At 30.1% G+C, this 18,433-nt stretch overlaps 1 protein-coding gene across 2 annotated transcripts; it reads left to right on the top strand.

Moving 5' to 3' along the window:
* The first annotated feature begins 6,990 nt into the window (after window positions 1-6,990).
* Window positions 6,991-10,337, top strand: LOC107610038 (LisH and RanBPM domains containing protein). Of its 2 annotated transcripts, XR_015892224.1 has the most exons (8): window positions 6,991-7,791; window positions 8,346-8,487; window positions 8,798-8,945; window positions 9,026-9,101; window positions 9,182-9,293; window positions 9,454-9,545; window positions 9,719-9,870; window positions 9,915-10,337. XR_015892224.1 is itself a non-coding variant. In XM_088493640.1 (7 exons), exons 1-7 carry the CDS (start codon window positions 7,759-7,761, stop codon window positions 9,761-9,763), a joined length of 648 nt encoding a protein of 215 aa, XP_088349766.1. In that variant the 5' UTR covers window positions 7,125-7,758; the 3' UTR covers window positions 9,764-10,337. The 2 variants fall into 2 exon arrangements, 1 of the variants encoding a protein (XP_088349766.1); XM_088493640.1 differs by having other exon boundaries at window positions 7,125-7,791; window positions 9,719-10,337.
* The last annotated feature ends 8,096 nt before the right edge of the window (window positions 10,338-18,433 follow it).

Below are 18,433 nucleotides of genomic sequence, written 5' to 3'. Positions count from 1 at the left end.
TTTACTACCCGCGGGTAGAAGCGGGGCAGATTTTATGCGGGTTGTTGTACGGCGGGCGGGGTCGGGTAGAGCAAAAACCCGCCCCTACCCGCCCCGTTGCCACCCCTACATGTAGAGGAGGAAGATACAAATACTTTAATCAGACTAAATTTTTTATTGGAATTACGGATCACAAGAAATCGAAGCCAGAATTTGATGGAAGATCACGATTCTCTCAAGAACATTCTCGGTCTCTCTCTTTTTTTTCTTCAAGTTCATTCGGTGATGAATGAAGATGATTAAGGGCTGATGGTGATGGATTTGTGGTGGTTAAGACATCATTAGGTGTCAAGTTATATATATGCACATAAGCCATGTTTATTTCTTTCTTTTGTTCCCTTTGAGTCTCGGCCAAATGAATGGAAGAATTCAAAAGATGATGACATTAGATGATGATTAAGGATGATTATTTGTTAGGTGTCAAGTTCTGGAGCTGCTGAGTCAGCGGGTCAAGTTATAAATATCTTAAACGAATAATTATGAAAACTGAATATATTAAAACACAAGTAATAATATATGTAGGGTTAAATATATATGAGTTACTAATATAAATGACATTAGTAACTTAAGGATAAAAGATATTTGATGAAACATTAGCAACTCTAAACTTATCAAGAAATACCGATAATTACTTATATTAGTAAATATCAGACTTGATAATAATAATATTATTACCTAGTCTCTATTATAATTATAGCATATAAAATAAATTAATAACATAATAATAAATTATATTATCATTTATTTTATTTTGAAACTCGGAATTGACTCATCGAAATAAAACTAATTGCTGAGAATAACATTTTTCGAAAAACATCATGTTGGCATAAAAATTCGGGTTGTTATATCCTACCCTCCTAAAAGAAAATTTTACCCTCAAAATTTTCTTTTCCTATAAACAGGTGTGGCTAATCGGTCCTTATTTTATCTTCTAGTTCTTAGGTGTGTTCTGTTTCCTCATCTCATCCTTAAGCTACTTTGACTAAAGAAACTGTTTTACCTTGTAGATGCTTGCCGCTCGTGACTATTTTTCAAATCAGTTTGGCAAGATGTGTCAAGTTACTTCGAAATTATACCGTTTCTAATTGCAAAACATAGCTTTCGTCAAGTCCATTAAGTTTGTGTCAATTAAAACATGACCAACACTAGAAGACTTGCATAATTTTGTCACATTATCACATTTAAACACCTCTCCTCATTGGCTCCCAGTATTTTTGAAAGTCTCCCCCGACTATACATGCAAAGGGATGCCAAAGCACTCCAGCCACATTCTTCTAGTTTTACTCCTCTCCTGTTCTTTTCATCTTTATACATTGTAAAATATTTTCAACAGATTATTCATTTTAAATGTGTATGCATTCTTTGCACTTCTAACACTATCAAAGGTCAACATAAACTTGTATGCTCTCAATTCTTAGGCTTGTTCAACTTGAAGCCAATCCCTCTAAACTTTGGCTTCAATAAGCCAAAGCTAATTGTCATTATCGTACCTTGATAAACTCCAATTTTGTGGTTTATCTTATGTTGAATTTAGGGGATTTTATCAACTTTTCTCACATTTATTCAATGAAATAGCATGATTTTGTGAATTTTTTCTAATTTGTGCTTAAGAGTAAAAACATGCTTTTTAGGCCTTTAAATCGCTAATTTTAATTCACTTTAATTCCTTTCGATGCCTTGATATGTTTGTTAAGTGATTTCAGGATTAGAAGGCAAAGATTGGGTTGAAGGAATGAAGAAAAAGCATGCAAAAATGGAGAATTCATGAAGATGAGGATTTGCTGAACTCAAGGCCACGTGCACGCGTCACCCACGCATACGCATGAAAAGGAGATTCACCAGCGAGGCACACGCGTCACCCACACGTATGCGTGAAGAGGAATTTTTCCAGTGACGCGTACGCGTGACCGATGCATACGCGTGACAAGCGGCACATGACCTCACTAAAGACAATACGCTGGGGGCGATTTTTGAGCTCAATGAGGCCCAAATCCAACTTATTTCTTATGCTTTTGAACCCAAGGATTGCAAGGGAATGGGGGGAGGGGAGAAGGAATCATAGTTTAGTTTTCATCATGTTTTAGGTTAGAATTATGGAGACGGAAGTTCTCCCTTCTCTCTAGAATTTAGGATAGTTTAGGTTAAATTTTCTTAGATCCAATTTATATTTTATTGTTCAATTGTCTTAATCTTCTTAGTTTTCTTGTTAATTTCTTATTTGCTCTCTTTTATGTTTATGAACCCTTGTTGGATTTTATTTATTTTAATGCAATTTTATGTTTTTATGTCTTTTTATGTGTATCTTAATTGCCATTGTTGATTTCTTGCTCATGTTAGTTATAGCTTTTATTAATTCTTGCATTTTGTGATGTTTACTTTTATTGCACTCTAGGTGTTTGATGAAATGTTTTCCCTAGTATTAGAGTAGTTTTCTATACTCTTGGCCTAGGCTAAGGGAATTGGGTGACCTTGAGTCATTGGGTCTCATTGAATTGGTGATTTGAGAATCCTTAGTGGTCAATTTGATACCCATTAACGCTAGCCTACTACTAAGTCAATTAGTAGCTAGGTTAGAACTTATGGGTTGATGTTGGTCAAGCCTATTTGACGTACTTCAAGTATAGAAGTAGACTTGATGGGTTGGTCCCTCATAATTGTCAATATATGGTTTGTAGACAAGGATGGTGATCTCAATTTCCATGCCTTAGCCAAGAGTTCTTTTTCCTCCCTTTATTAGTTAATTGTCATTTACTTTCTTATTATTTACTTTTCTTACCAATCAACAAATCAAACCCCCTTGTTTCTTCATAGCCAATAATTAATCACTTCATTGCAATTCCTTATGAGACGACCCGAGATTTAAATACTTCGGTTTATTTTTATTGGGGTTTGTACTTGTGACAAACAAAATTAAACTTTGATTGAGAGTTATTAGTTGGTTTGGAACTATGCTTACAACGAAGTTCCTTTTTTATTAAGAAATTTATAGACCGATAATAATTCTCACATCATACCTCCAACTAGACTCCTCTATAACCAATTCATATTCTCTTTTGCTATTGCGACTTCTACCTTCTTTATCAATCCATTCCCATGCGGGTCCTCAACTTTTTTATTCTTTTAAAAAGTGTCCTTCGATTTTATCTTCGATTTTAAGCTGATAATTTGATGGGGATTGGCAGCATTACAATTTATTTTGTTCATGGCCTCACCTTTCGCTTCTCTACGCTGCACATCAGAATTCTTTTTGTATTTAGCCTCCCTTATAAATACTTTTTTTCCTTCTCAAATACAAATGGTTTATCTCTTTGATTGCCTTCAAAGTCCCTCCATTCATATGAAAGCAAACAAGTAGATCTGGCCATTTATTTGCTTGCACGATGGATAAATCTCATTTATCCGTTCTATCTAATTGAACAAGTTGAATAATTCTCTGTTAAAAATATCTTTCTGAGGGTTGTCTACGAAAATGAGAAATGACTCACTCTCTAATAATTAATATTCTTCTTGGTTTTAAATCCTACAATCATTATCATGGTATGCAGTTTGATCTCCTTTCATTATTAGCATGATTCTACGAGAATGTACAACTAAATATAACATCCTCACATTGCACAGGAGATCCTACACAATCGGCATCCCTCATAACTACTTTAATTGCATTATGATCATATCCCTATTTTGAATGATATTTATTTCATTCATTCAAATCTTCACCTGAAATTATCACTCTACCCTTTTAAGTCCATCTAAACTTTGCACCTCCACTACCAACTCTGTCGTTGCATTACAGCCCTTCAATGGTGGTTCTTAGCAAATTTCACCATTCTTTCCATCTTCGATGTCTAGATCATTTTCTCTTCTCTCTGATACTCGACTGCATCCTTCTTCAAGTGTCATCTTCGAGAAACACTCTTTTCCATACCTCACACTACTAGTTTCTTTAACAAAGACATCGAAACCACTGGTTTCTATTGTTATGTGAATCTATTCATTGATGAAGTCCATTATGCATGTGTCAATTAAAACACAACCAGCACTAAAAGCCTTGCATGATTCTATCACATTATCACATTTAAACACCTCCCCTCATTGCTCCCAATATTTTTGAAAGTCTTCATGGATCATACATGCAAAGGGATGCCAAAGCACTTCAGCCACTTTCTTCTAGTTTTACTCCCTTCCTATTCTTCTTATGTTTATACATTGTGAAATATTTTTAACAAATTATTCATTTTAAATGTGTATGCATCCTTTGCACTTCTAACACTATCAAAGGTCAACATAACCTTATATGCTCTCAGTTATCAGACTTGTTCAACTTGAAGCCAATCCCTCTAAACTTTGGCTTCAGTAAGCCAAAGTCAATCGTCATTGTCGTACCTCTAACTAGACTCCTCTGTATCCAATTCATATTCTTCTTTGCTATTGCGACTTCTACCTTCTTTATCAATCCATTTCCATGATGGTCCTCAACTTTTCTATTTTTCTGAAAATTATCTTTCGATTTTATCTCCGATTTTGAGCTGATCTTTCGATGGGATCCGTAGCATTATAATTTCTTTTGTTCATGGCCTCACCTTTCGCTTCTCTACGCTGCACATCAGAATTTTTTTTGTATTTAGCCTCCCTTACAAACACTTCTTTTCCTCTCAAATGCGAACGATTTATCTCTTTAATAGCCTTTAAAGTCCCTCCATTCGTATGAAAACAAACAAGTAGATTTGACCATTTCTCTACTTTCGCGACGAATACATCTCATGTATCCGTTCTGTCCTATTGAACAAGTTGAATAATTCTCTCTTAGAAATATCTTTCAGAAGGTTGTCTACAAAAATAAGAAACGACCCACTCTTTGATCATTCATACTCTTCTTAGTTTTAAATCTTAAAATCATTATCATGGTATTGTGTTTGCCTATTCTTATTCCACCGTGTGCCCCCTCTTCTCTCTTTTCCCCTTTTAAATTTTTTGAGATCGATCTTGATTCAAAGTTATTAGTATTGTTACTTTTTTTTACTAAAAAGGTATATAATTTCATTCACTTTGGCATAAAATATCTAACATAGCAAGACATTAAACATGGTCAGGGACTTTTTCTATCCACATTAAATTTGAAATAGTAAGAGCCATATTAGCTAACTCATGTGCCACTTTATTTTCTTTCCTTTTAACATGACTAAATAAAACAGAGCTAAACTCTTCCATTAGTGCTAGGCTATTAATGATAAAAATACTGAAACAAGTTTTTCTTGGGTTTCTTTGTTTAAGTGCTTTGACCACATTAATACTATCACTATCTAATATAATGCTATTAAAACAACAATCTTTGGCAAAGCTCATCCCTATGTATGCTGCATATGCTTTCGTCTCATGGGCTTCCAAAGAAAAAGGGATAGCCCAAGTTTTAGCACCCAAAATACAATCCATATAATCTGTTGTCATTATTCAACTCTCTCATTATTGTTATTCAGTATTGCAGCGTCTATATTGATTTTCACATGGGTGGTTAGTGGAGCTTTCCATCTTTCTTTCAATTGGAAAACAGGAACTACACTTAATCTGATCTCTTCACCTTGAATTTGTGTTGACCAAAATTCTCACAACTATTCTCATTTCAATTTCCTCCATAATTGGCTTTACGACACCTTCAAAGATAAGAAAATTTCGGGCTCTCCACAATTGGTTCATCAGCATACTGAAGAGTGTTTTGTCTTTTTCTTCAAGTTTTCTAACATCTCCATTATCCACTCCTTTTAGATCTTGCTCTTTTGTTATTTTTATTCTCAGAGAAAAAGGCAAGACAAACCAGAACATTCTAGCGAATTGACAGTTCTTAACGATGTGGCTTTCAGTTCCTTTCTCTGTCCAACACCTTGCACAAATTAGGGTGTGTCTGATTTCTCTACGACACAAATTCTGCTTCGTTAATAGCGATTTGTGCATGAGCCTCCAAATGAGGTTTGCTACTCTGGGTGATTTTTCACAATTTCTTTCAAGCATCTCCTTCCCCACTGTTTGTTACTAGATTGCTAGATTAATTCTGGTATTAGCTTCTAATTCCATGATAAGCTAATTTAACTCTAAATGTGTCATTTCTTGCCTTTTTCCAAATGTATTTATCTGTTTGCTCTCTTTTAGGAATTGAGATCTCCAGTATTTATTGTGCCTCAGAAGGTAGGAATATCTATTGAATTAGTTCTCTATTCCATTCCTTAACCCCTGCCTGCATGAGCTCTGAAACTGTTGAGTGAGGTTCCAAAACCTTTAGGGGATTCCATGTTTTGAAATCATTATGTTTTGGTAACCAAGGATCACCCCAAAGTTTAACTCTCCTTCCATCTCCGATCCTCCAGTAGCCTCCTCTTTCTAAAATAAGTTTCGCTTGCCAAATACTCCTTCACGTGTAACTTAGAGTGAAACCCAGATCAGAGTTTAGGTAACTCTTTCTATTGTAATATTTACTCCCAATCGTTCTTGATGCTAGTGATTTTGGGTTCTTAATAAGCCTCCAACATTGTTTTGCTAGAAGGGCCAAATTGAACACTTCAATGTCTCTGAACTCCAGCCCCTCTTCTTACTTTGACATACACATCTTATCCCATTTAATCCAATTTGTTTTCCTTTTTTCATTCTTCGTCCCCTAATAGAATTTGCTTATCATTGCTCCAATGTGTTGACATCCAATGTGCTGACATAGGCTAGTAGGTAGCTGAAAACATCGCATTATGTAAAAAACCTATTTCTTAGACCTTCCTATAAAAAATAGGAAGTCTAAGGTACTTCGAATGTCTCTTCACGATCTTAATTTCTAGTTTATCTTGAATGATCATTTTATCTGTTAGTGTGTACGTTTCGACTAAAAGATAATTCGAATTTCTCTAGGTTTGTGCATTGTTTCAAAGTCTTTTGGTAGGAAATAAAAACATCCTCCATTTGCTTGAATAGCTTGATCTGACATTTTTGTAAATAAGATAAATCGGCAAAAAAAAAAATTTTGTCTCAGGACAATTCTTTGCAATCTTGATTCTTAGAATTATCTAACTATGCTGTATTTTTATAAGAATACCCAATAAAACCTCAACACAAAAAATAAAGAGATATAGAGATAGTGGATCTCTTTGCCTTGAACCTCTTGTTGGTTGAAAATGCTTGGTCGGGTTCCATTTAGGAGAATTGAAAAATGAAAAGGATGTTGTTACTTGTTAAATAGAATCATATGTAGTGTGTAGTATATAGTATAGTATATATTATATAAATACAAAATCTTTTATTGTCACATGTTGAAAACATCATATAAAAGTTTAATCAACTCGCTTGATGGTTGATTTCAAATTAACAAAACCCTTTTTGTTCTTGCTTTTGCTTGTTTGAATAGTGACTGATTTTGTCTGGCGACTGGTGCGTAAGAGAGTCGCGCAGGAGGGGGTATTATTCTAGAGGCGGGGTCACGTGGAGGAGGAGCAGGGGAAGAGGGAAGAGCGAAGAGAGGAGACGCACGTGCACATGGTTGAGAACTGAGAAACAGAGAAAGAAGCCCCCGGGCGGTTGCGTCTTGCGTGGCGGTTGGAATTGAAATCGGGTGGTGTTTCCCACTCGACGGATCCGGTCTGTACTCACTTCCGTGGCCACTCCCCCCACCTTTCTTCTTCACTCGTAACTGGCGGCGCCTCTCTCTACCCCCTTTCTTCTGCCTGCTGCTTCCTAACCCCCGGCCCCATGGACCTCGATCCTCGTCAATACGAAAACATTGTACGTTTCCACTTCTTTCAACCACAATTTTATTTTTAAGTTATCTTCTCTTGTTATTTATTATCGTTAGTTTTTGGTTTCTTAAGTATTGCTATTTCGTAACCTAAAACCACCCTAGGTCACTCTTTAAACCAACCATTAATCTATGCTCATTCTACTTTCTTTTGGTTTTAATTATTGCTTCTGGACTCGTCTGGAGTGGACTCTACATTACTCTCTGGATTCAATTGATTTTTTCATGGTAAAAATGACACACATGTTACCCAAAGAAAGTTCTTTGTTCCACTTAGATAATTGCATTTTTGTTTAAAGGATTCTCAGGGCTATTATTTGAATCCCTGCACAGTGCATACCCTTAAGGCCTTGTGTTTCCCAATATTTAATTTGGGGATTGAAAATTTTAAAATATAAGGATGAGGATGTTATTCTAATGATGGCATATACTTTATAAGATACTGGGATGGATCAACAATTATGATATCTTATTACATGAATTCTCTTCTCTAAATAAGTTTTGTACAATTTTTTTACCCTCTTGTTATATTATTTTACAGGCTATAAATGATGATGACATCCATAGTATTATTCTGTCATATCTTATACACAATTGCTACAAAGAATCAGTGGAGTCATTCATTGCTTGCACTGGGATGAAGCAGCCAGCAAATTATATGGAGAACATGGAGAAAAGAAAAAGTAGGTTTCTCGGATTATTTGCAATTGTATTACCCTACTGAAAGGATATTGAATTATCCAGTAGTTCTTGACACAGCTACTGTTCTTTAAAATGGCAGCCGTCATTTACCTTAAACACATTTGGACTGTGACCTGTATGATAAGATACGTAGGCTTTTCTTGATATTTTTAATCCTCCTCTCAACCCCCGTCTGGAGTTAGAGGGTGCTAAGGAATGTTCATAACATGTATGAAGTTTATTTCATGTTATTGGAGCCTGTTATAGTCAGTAGATGACTCATCCTTGATGGTTACTGTTCCTTGATTTCAGGAATCTTTCACTTTGCACTAGAAGGAAATGCACTTAAGGCTATTGAGCTTACTGACCAGATGGCGCAGGAAATTTTACAAAATAATAAGGATTTACACTTTGATCTTCTAAGCCTTCATTTTGTGGAGCTCATATGCTCTAGAAAATGGTGAGCAAAGGTTAATTTTGATTCCAAGACAACGTTTTTATAAACTTTCTCTTCTCATAGAATCCTCTTTTTATTGACAGCTCAGAAGCCTTGGAGTTTGCACAGACCAAGTTGAGCCCTTTCGGAAAGGAGAAAAAATACATGGAAAAGCTTGAAGTATGTGTTTTGTATAAATTTCTTTTGATGTATTTGTGCATGGTTAACATTGAATGAACATTAACCACCTGATGTCATAGGACCTCATGGCTCTTCTTGCTTACAAGGACCCAGAGAAGTCCCCAATGTTTCATCTTCTTAGCTTAGAGTATCGACAGCAGGTTGCAGATAACTTGAATCGTGCGATTCTTGGTTGGTCCACTTGACCCCCCCCCCCCCCCCCTTTCCCTTTTTTTTCTTTTTCCTTTTTTCGTTTCTTTTTTTCTTATTCTATTTTATGTAAGTTATACTTCTTTCTTTCTACCCATGTTAATATATATGACTTTTTCGGGTGTATGGTGGTGATTGTCAGAACACTTGAACCTTCCCAGCTACACAGCAATGGAAAGACTAATACAACAAACTACGGTGGTCAGGCAATGCTTAAATCAAGAGGCTGGCAAGGTATTGGGCATAGCTTGTGTACTATAAGATTTGACATGAATTTACTTCTAAGAAACCATTCGATTGCTCACCTCTTTTTGGCTGAGAACATTGAACATTTTTAACTTGATGTAACCACTTACTCGTGCAAATTTACTAGTAATCAACGATATTCTTTCAATTACTCTTTGCAGGATGGCCCCACACCATTTTCTTTGAAGGATTTCCTCAAAAGTTGATGGAAAATAGTCAAATATCTAAAGGCAAATGAGAGATGAAGCACCTTTACCCTAAGCATTTCTTGCCACATTATTGGATTGGTGTATGGTTTGATCATAGGTTTCAAGTTGTTTTCAATGCTTGCCCATCTATAACATTGGCTGTTGGTAGGCTATCTTGATCTTTGTGATGGGCCCACACTTTTGTCGTGGACGAATGATTTGGGTTGGTAGCAAATTGAGAAAATTCTTGTTTGGAGCAATTGATCTAATATGTGGCCCAATATCACCTGTCATAATTTTCCTTAATTTAGATTATTTTCAATGCATGCTCTGATATTTGATGTAAAATGCATCTGCATTTTTCTTTGAGTTTGCGACAGGATAGGAAAGATAGATTTAAGACAATGTTAGTGCTTGGCTTCAATGCCTCTGTGTTAGAACTTAGAAGTATCAGTGTTGTGGTATGTTTCTTATATATGTGCATGGAGGGAATGGATGCTATCATGTGAAAGTTTCATATGACTTTCTCACTTGTTAATTTTTTATTATTTTAGTTAAATATATACAATGAATTCCTTTATTTGGATATAAATTTGCTTTATCTTTACTATAGTTGAAATTTGAAAATAACCTTCTTTTTACCACATGATAATTAAACGAATTGAATTGAGGGTTTGAAGCATTTTATGTTATGATGCTATGTCTTATGAGATAAAGCATTGCCCTTTTTATAGTTGTTACAGGCTCCTAGTTCTTCACCAACCCAGGGTCGGTTGGAACATAGTTTGGATTAGCCTATAAGTTTCCGCTGATTTTGGTCCATACCTGCAATATGCAATATAGTAGTATATATATATCTTCTGTTAAATATTATATATACGTAATTTGTTCAGTGTTGGGACTTGCATGCAATTAAAGCGACGCCATTTTAATAGTCCCATAATCCAATAATCCGTATGTGATGTGTCTTCATGTGTTCAATTTTATGCGAGTTGTAGCTTGGTGACGTTGGTCCAGAATACCAGCCATATTTAACTTTTACAAGTTGAATATAAATATGATATGTTTGTTAACGCCATATATAGATTATAGACTTGGGACTTCCATACATATGCATATGCGTTGTGTTTCATGTGAATCCATAACATAACATGAACATTTACCATGCATGGTTCCTGCTTGCATGCATTGGGAAGTTGGGGAATTGGATATGGCGCTTATACAAATAATTAAATTAGGTGATGAACATAACTCCAAAGAGGTTATGGAGTTTGTTGGAACTGCACCCTTATTATCTTGCTGACACACTATCCCCCCACCCGTCCTTTCGCCCTTTTTTTCTTGATTCTATTCTATCCTTCTATTGTAGATATTCACTTCTCTTGCTATTTATTAATAATAATTGCTTCCACTCTACCGAAATTCAAAACATTATCCATCCATTCATAGTACTCCTGTTATTTAAGACACTCAAATTTTAAAAATTTGTTACATTTACAATTTAATATACTTAAAAAAAATTGTGTTTAAATGTAATAATGTATTAATATTTGAGTTTAATTTTAATGTAATGATAATGTAAAATATTTTATACAATTATGTATAAAATAATTTTATACTGATTCTGCATTAAAATTAAATTTTTAATATCTTTAAGATATAAAAGTCTTAAGTGTGATATTTTAAAAAAAGGTATGTAAAATTGTTATATAAGAAAGTCTGGTTATCTGTATCTCTCTCTCCATCCACCGCTAGTTTTTAGATATATAAATATACTAAGCGGCTATGTTTTACCATAATATTTGCATTTCCCTTGTGATAGAACAGGAACCACCTGTTCGTTTTTAATTAAGATGATGATCATGTATATGCTGCACGTATGTCTGGCATGAATTGGGGTATATTCTAATGGTGTATATTCTAACTTCGCCTTGGACAACCTCAACATCTTTGCTTTCTTTAATCACTGCTACATGACAAATTTAAAGAGACTAGACCCTGCTCTAGTATGAATGCAATGAACATGTACACACTACTACTAATAAATGATTATGATAAGATCTTGTTGAATATATCTATTGAGAAATGATACTTTTACAATTTTTTCCCTTACACCCATTAAATTAGATGTAAAATGTAATAATAATGAAAATGCATAAGAATTTAAGTATTGTACTCTCTTACTAAAACATTGAAGTACTTAAACAAAAATAAATATATTATATATTTATATTTATATTTTTATACACTATAATTAAATAATCGAGAAAAGTTGTATACAATTTTTTTTAAATATCATTCTTTATATATAATTTATAAAAAAATATTTTTTTTATTTCTAAAACTTAAACTCAGGAATTCAGCTAAATTATATAACTTATCATATAACTAATTTTATTTTTAATACTTAAAAACGCATTTAAAAAATAGAGTAAACCAATAGGTAAATACATTAGTGTCTTTTTATACACTAATAATATATAATGGGATATAAAAAAAGATTAGTTTACACTTTTTTTTTTCTAAAATATTTTTTATCATATATAAGAATTTAATTTTGATATACCATGTTCATCAAAAAAAAAGAATTTTTGATATACCATTAATAAAAAATAAATTTATACATTTATCTAATTAACTAAAGTCACAATAAAAAATAATTATCTTTTTATTAATTACATAAATGATCATTTAAAAAAAATACATATGATTAGAAATAAAAATGAAATAGACTATTTAGACGGGACTCATGACTTAGCTCGTTTTAGGTTTGGGCTCGTTTTATTAAATCGCTTCTTCAAAAGTCTATTAGCTAAAAAGCCTGTAAAATTTATGAAAAAAAATTTTAATAGTTATAAGATACAAAATGAAATTGAAAATTTGATAAATGATAAACTTTCAACTTAGCTACAGTAGCAGTAGCAGCTGATATTGCGACACAGGGAGGGCGGGTTCTTCAGCACGTGTTTCGTGCCTCTGCTCCCGTTTTTCTTCGCCCCAAGAAGATAGGATAATTTGCTGAATCTTAAAGATATATATGTCCAATTTCCAAGTGAAAAGCCGTTTTGCGGCTTCTGCCAGACCGCAGCTCATCTCCACCGCGATTCTGTCCATCTGCGTAGCCACAGACGGCTACTTTTACGCCGTTATTTTTCACTTTTGTTGTAGTATTGCAAGATGAGTCAAATTCATTTAAACCAAAACTTTACTGGATTCATTTTCATCCTTACATATAATTGGATCGTTATGTAAAATTTTTATACGCATTGAAATTAAACTTTATATCTAATTCATTGAAATAAATTTATTAATTGCAAGTTGCAAGTTGAGTAAAACACTAAAAATAGATACTTTTTAGCAGCACACTCATATCAAGTATTTATTGTTTCGGATAAAATTTAATTTTTGTTGTTTATTATGTCTGAGAAATCTATTTAATAAGATTGAGTACTTTTTTAAATTAATTTAAAATTATAATATTTTGAGTATTTTTTTTAGTTTAAAACTATTTAAATACTCTTCACACATGTTCTATAAATTTTTTTATTTTTTTTTTCTGGTATTAGAAGTAGTAACAATGAAATTACTCCAAAAAAATAATTGATTTCTTGATCTTGAGAAGTTGTAGTTGTGGTTGAGCTTCTTTCTCAAAATCCTTCATGAATATTGACGATAACTTTCAGTTTTGATTTCCAGTTCATCTTATTTACACTCAAGATATTCGTTGTCAGTCTTAGAGTTAGGGTGTTTTTTATTCGGAATTAGAAGTTATTCATTCTAACTTAAATATTCCATATCCCATGGTTTAAGTAATAAGTGCATGTATTGTTGATAGGGCTAGAAGTGAGCTGAGTTGAGCCGAACTAGATCAAGCTTAAACTCGACTCATTAACAATCGAGCCTATTTCTTAAACTCAAGTTCGACTCACCAAAAACTCACGAGTTGGCTTAAATAATAAAAACATAAATACATAATTTATAATTCTATATCAATAAATTATAACTTATATATTTTAAAAAATATTTTAAAAGATCAATTTTATATATTATTATCTATCAATAAATTATAAATTTTTTATTTATGTCCTACATCAAAATTATATGTAAAAAATAAATATTTTAAATAATTAAGATCATTAATATATATAAAATTATATATTACTATTTCATATGTATATATATAATATTAAAAGTATAGATTAAATGCATATAGAATATGTGTATTAATAATTATATATATATATATATATATATATATATATATATATATAATCGAGTAAGCTCACGAGCTAATGAGTTGAGTTTATTTAAGCTCAAGCTCGGCTCATTTAATTTATGAGTTCAATTCCAAACTCAACTTTGACTCACTAACTCACGAGTTTAGCTTATGAACTGACTTGATTCACTTCCAGTCTTAATTATTAGTGAGAATAGGTGGCATAAGTGGAAAAGGATTAAGAATTAGAAGTAAGATATATCGAGTTAAGTTAAATTAAAGCATATAAAAAATTAATTTAAAATATTTAGATAGTAATTCTTATAATAACGTAATAAGATACATTAATTAAGTAATCATAATACATTAATTAATTATTGATTAAATTTAATCACCAAAAATTATTGATTAAATTTTTTATTAACAAGAGACCTAAACAATAACTATTTTAAAGTGAGATGTTCTCACATCATCAATTAAAAAATATAAAATGATAAAAACAAATATACATAACAACTATCACTTAAATTAGGATCAAAACAAACTAATCTATTGTTAATGAATCATAAAATATATTTCTTTAATTAAAAAATAATAATTTAAAAACTTTTTTGTTTAAACTTTCGTATTCCAAACACTGTATGCAATTATAGTTATACTAAATATAGTTAGTGTACCCTTATTTATGTAATAATTTAGTTAAATTTTTTTAACTAAATTATAAATATTTTATTATTTTAATTAATTTAATTTTTATTTTTTATAAATATTTAATAAATTAAAAAACAAAATACTAAATAATAATTAAAATAATAATCCACAAGATGGATAGCGTATAAAATGAGGTTTCTATTAATTCCTAAGCTAATTTTTTTCTTTTTATTATTCTAAACTTCTTACTTGAGCATATGTTTAAATATGGATCTAAGTATATGGGATTTAGGTTTTTTTTTTTTTTTCTCTACTTATTCTAAAGTCTTCCATGAAAAATAATTGTGACTAGTTTATTCCCACTAATACAAAAGACTAAAATTGTGACTTATTCTGAAGTCTTCCTCTTTCTTACGTGCAGTTTTTATGAATTCTTAAGCATTGATCATAATTTTTAGTTTATTTTCATTATGAGCAGATAATTGATATTTTGTCTGTCAATTTTAGATTCAGAAGAAGTATCAATGGCGCACTAAATTCTTATTGATCATAATCTCTGATTTATCTTTTTTATGAGTAGATAATTAATATTTCTTGTCATTTTTAGATTTAAAAGAAGTATTAACGGTGACACACTAAATTCTCAAATGTTAATCATAATCTCTTATTTATCTTTTTTATGAATAGGTAATTGATATTTTTTTTGTCAATCTTAAATTCTAAGAGAAGTATTAGGAGTGATCATATTCTCTGATTTATCTTTTTAACTAATAAGTAATTGATATTTTTTGTCGGTCTTAATCTTGATTCAGAAGAAGTATCAGGATGACATATTGAGTTTTTAAGTGTTGATCATAATCTCTATTTTATCTTTTTATGAACAGGTAGTTGATATTTATTTTTTTGTTGTCAGTTTTGGATTTAGGAGAAATACCAAGAGTAATCATATTCTCTAATTTTATCTTTTTAAAGAGTAGATAATTAATATTTTTTATCAGTCTTGGATTCGGAGAAGTATCAAGGTGATACATTGAGTTTTTAAGTATTGATCATCATCTCTAGTTTATCTTTTTTATGAGCATGTAATTGATATTTCTTGTCAATCTTGGATTCAAGAGAAATATCAACGGTAACACATTATTCTTTTATTGGGATTCGAAAGTTGTTGGTACTTGACCAATTTCAGTGTTTGATAGTAAAAGTAAATGACACCATAAGTTTAAATAATTCTTACAATCATTGTTGGTGAGAACTATGGGACAAGTGTAAAGACCAATCGTAAAAAAATTGAAGAATAGTGGAGTATGATTTGATAATTTTAAATAATTTTTTAATATTTAGATAATTTATTAATTGAAATTAATTTTTCATAGGTATAATATAAATTTTATTTTTTCATAAAAAATAATATTTAACATTCAATAAAAAATAATAAAAAGTTATAAGCTAAGAACACAAGTGCATATATTAAATTAGGAGTAGAATTCTAAAAAAAATTATCAAAAGTAGCACAAATAATTCTCATTTTATATGATAAGTAGTAAATATCTCAAATTAATTCTTAAAAAAAATTATGTTTGGTACTTTAATTTTTAATAATTTTTATTATTTTAAAATTTTTTAAAATATTCTGTCAATAACATACTAATATTTCTTATAATAGTGTTTATTAAAAATTTAATTATCATATAATTAAATTTATTAAGAATTTTTTATATGCATATTAAATATTTTATTGTAGTGATGAAATTAAATTATTTGACAAAAGTAATAATCAGAAATTTTTAATATAACAAAAAATATTAAAAATTAAAATATCTGATGTAAAATTTAATGAGAATAAATTAAATAAATGATAAAATATCCTCGTTAATAAACTATAATACACTAATTAGCCGGTGATTAATAAATTATAAAAAAATATTTTTTTAGTTAAAAATCTTTATTATTTAGAAAAAATAATATATAATTTTTTTTATTTTTGTACTCTATACCATTATACTTGATTATAATTGTATCGAGTTTATACTTATGTAATTTAGCTAAAATATTAAAGTCACGCTATAAATAATTTATTATTTTGGTTAATTTTATTTTTTATAAATATTAAATTAATTAAAAGTAAGTTAGTAAAAAATAATTGAAGTAGTAATAAATAGGATGAAAAATGTGTAAAAATAAAATATAAATAAGCTGTCTGAGTGTATTGGATTTAGTTTTTCATTTAGTTACTTATTTCAAAGTTCTCCATATGAAATATTGAGACTATTTTTCTACGCCTAAAAAGATTGTATTGTCTTGTGTTTCCAGTCTTATCGTTTGATGAAATATTATTTTTATTTTTTATATGTTTTTATCTTTAAACTCCTCTAGAAACTTTCAAGTGTTGATCGTAATTTTGTAGGAATAGGTAATAGATAATTTTAAATTTTAAAAAAAATAACACTGTAAAAACATGTCTTTTATTGAGAGTTGAAAATTGTTTTTCAATTGTCTAATTTTAATATTTCTCGTAGAATTGAAAGACACCGCATGTTTCAAATATTTCCTGCCAACATTGTAGATGACAACAAAGTGACACTAAAATTCAAAGAGCAAGTGAATTAGGATTAGGGATTGCAAATAAAATATTATAGTTTGATATTTTATACTTTTTCAATATTATAATTGAGTTAAGTTAGAATAAGAGGGATAGTTTGATAGTTTGAAATAATTTTTTAAAATTTATATAATTTTATCAAAATTTTTTATAAATACAATGTCAGTTTTATTTTTTTTTATAAAAAGTAATCTTCATCCTTTAACAAGCAAAAATAATAAAAAAATCATAACCTAAAAATAAATGCATATATCAAATTATAAGTAAAACCTCAAAATAAAAAAAATATAATAAGAACTCAAATATTTTATCTAAAATTTGTTAAGGATCAATTTTAATTTATACTCACATGATAAGATATAATTATTAATAAATTATAATACACTAATTAATTAATACTTAATGATCTATAAAATATACTTCTTTAATTAAAATTTTTATTTATTTAAAAAAATTATATATAAACTCTCTCTTTTTTAATTTTTGTACTTAATATATTTATATTTGGTCATGAAATTTATTGAATATTATATCTATATTTATGTAATTTATCTAAAATATTTTAGTTAAATTATAAATTATTTATTATTTTAACTCTACAATCAAGTAAAGTTTTTAACAAAGTCTAATAAAATATTATGCACACTTTTTTTTTTCTTAAGGTATTTTTTTCTTCCTCTTTCTTACACTCTTGTTACTTTTTCTTTTTCTTCTTCTCTTTTTTCTTCTTCGTCTTTTTTTTTTTTTTTTTGTTATCGTGGTCGTTATCAATTACCACCTCCTTCTTTCCCATCATTTGATTTTTTTTTCTCTTCTTACATTATTATCACCACCACCACCATTATCATCATTATCTTCTTCTTAGTTAAATATCACAAATTAGTTGAACGATTCATTTAATTATAAACACAACATTAAAAAATTTCAGTGGCAAAATTAGAAATTATAAAATACATTTAATGTTAATTTAGATTATTTTAAGTTTTTTTTGTTAAGTTGTAATTCACCAAATAAATATTTTAAATAGACTCATAAATTTATTAAACCTAGATTTTAGCTATATATTTACAACATGAGTTAAATTCTTCTAAATCAAAATTTTACTCGTTCATTTTCACCCTTACATATAATTGGATCATTATGTAAAAGTTTTATAGCATAAAAATTAAACTTTATATCTAATTCATAAAAATAAATTTATTACCTGTAAATTATAAGACTT

This window comes from Arachis ipaensis, chromosome B7 (genome assembly GCF_059453495.1).
Source record: "Arachis ipaensis isolate K30076 ecotype BB chromosome B7, ASM5945349v1, whole genome shotgun sequence".
Lineage (NCBI taxonomy): Eukaryota > Viridiplantae > Streptophyta > Magnoliopsida > Fabales > Fabaceae > Arachis > Arachis ipaensis.
Note: the sequence above shows the minus strand (reverse complement) of the source record. Positions and strands in the feature narration are given on the sequence as shown.

What these genes read in the sequence shown, in the direction of transcription:
- LOC107610038 (XM_088493640.1), top strand. Translation starts at nt 7,759, where the DNA reads ATGGACCTCGATCCTCGTCAATACGAAAACATT. An exon ending in CTCATATGCTCTAGAAAATG is followed by an intron (nt 8,946 to 9,025) that starts GTGAGCAAAGGT and finishes TTTTATTGACAG; the next exon opens with CTCAGAAGCCTTGGAGTTTG. An exon ending in TAAATCAAGAGGCTGGCAAG is followed by an intron (nt 9,546 to 9,718) that starts GTATTGGGCATA and finishes TACTCTTTGCAG; the next exon opens with GATGGCCCCACACCATTTTC.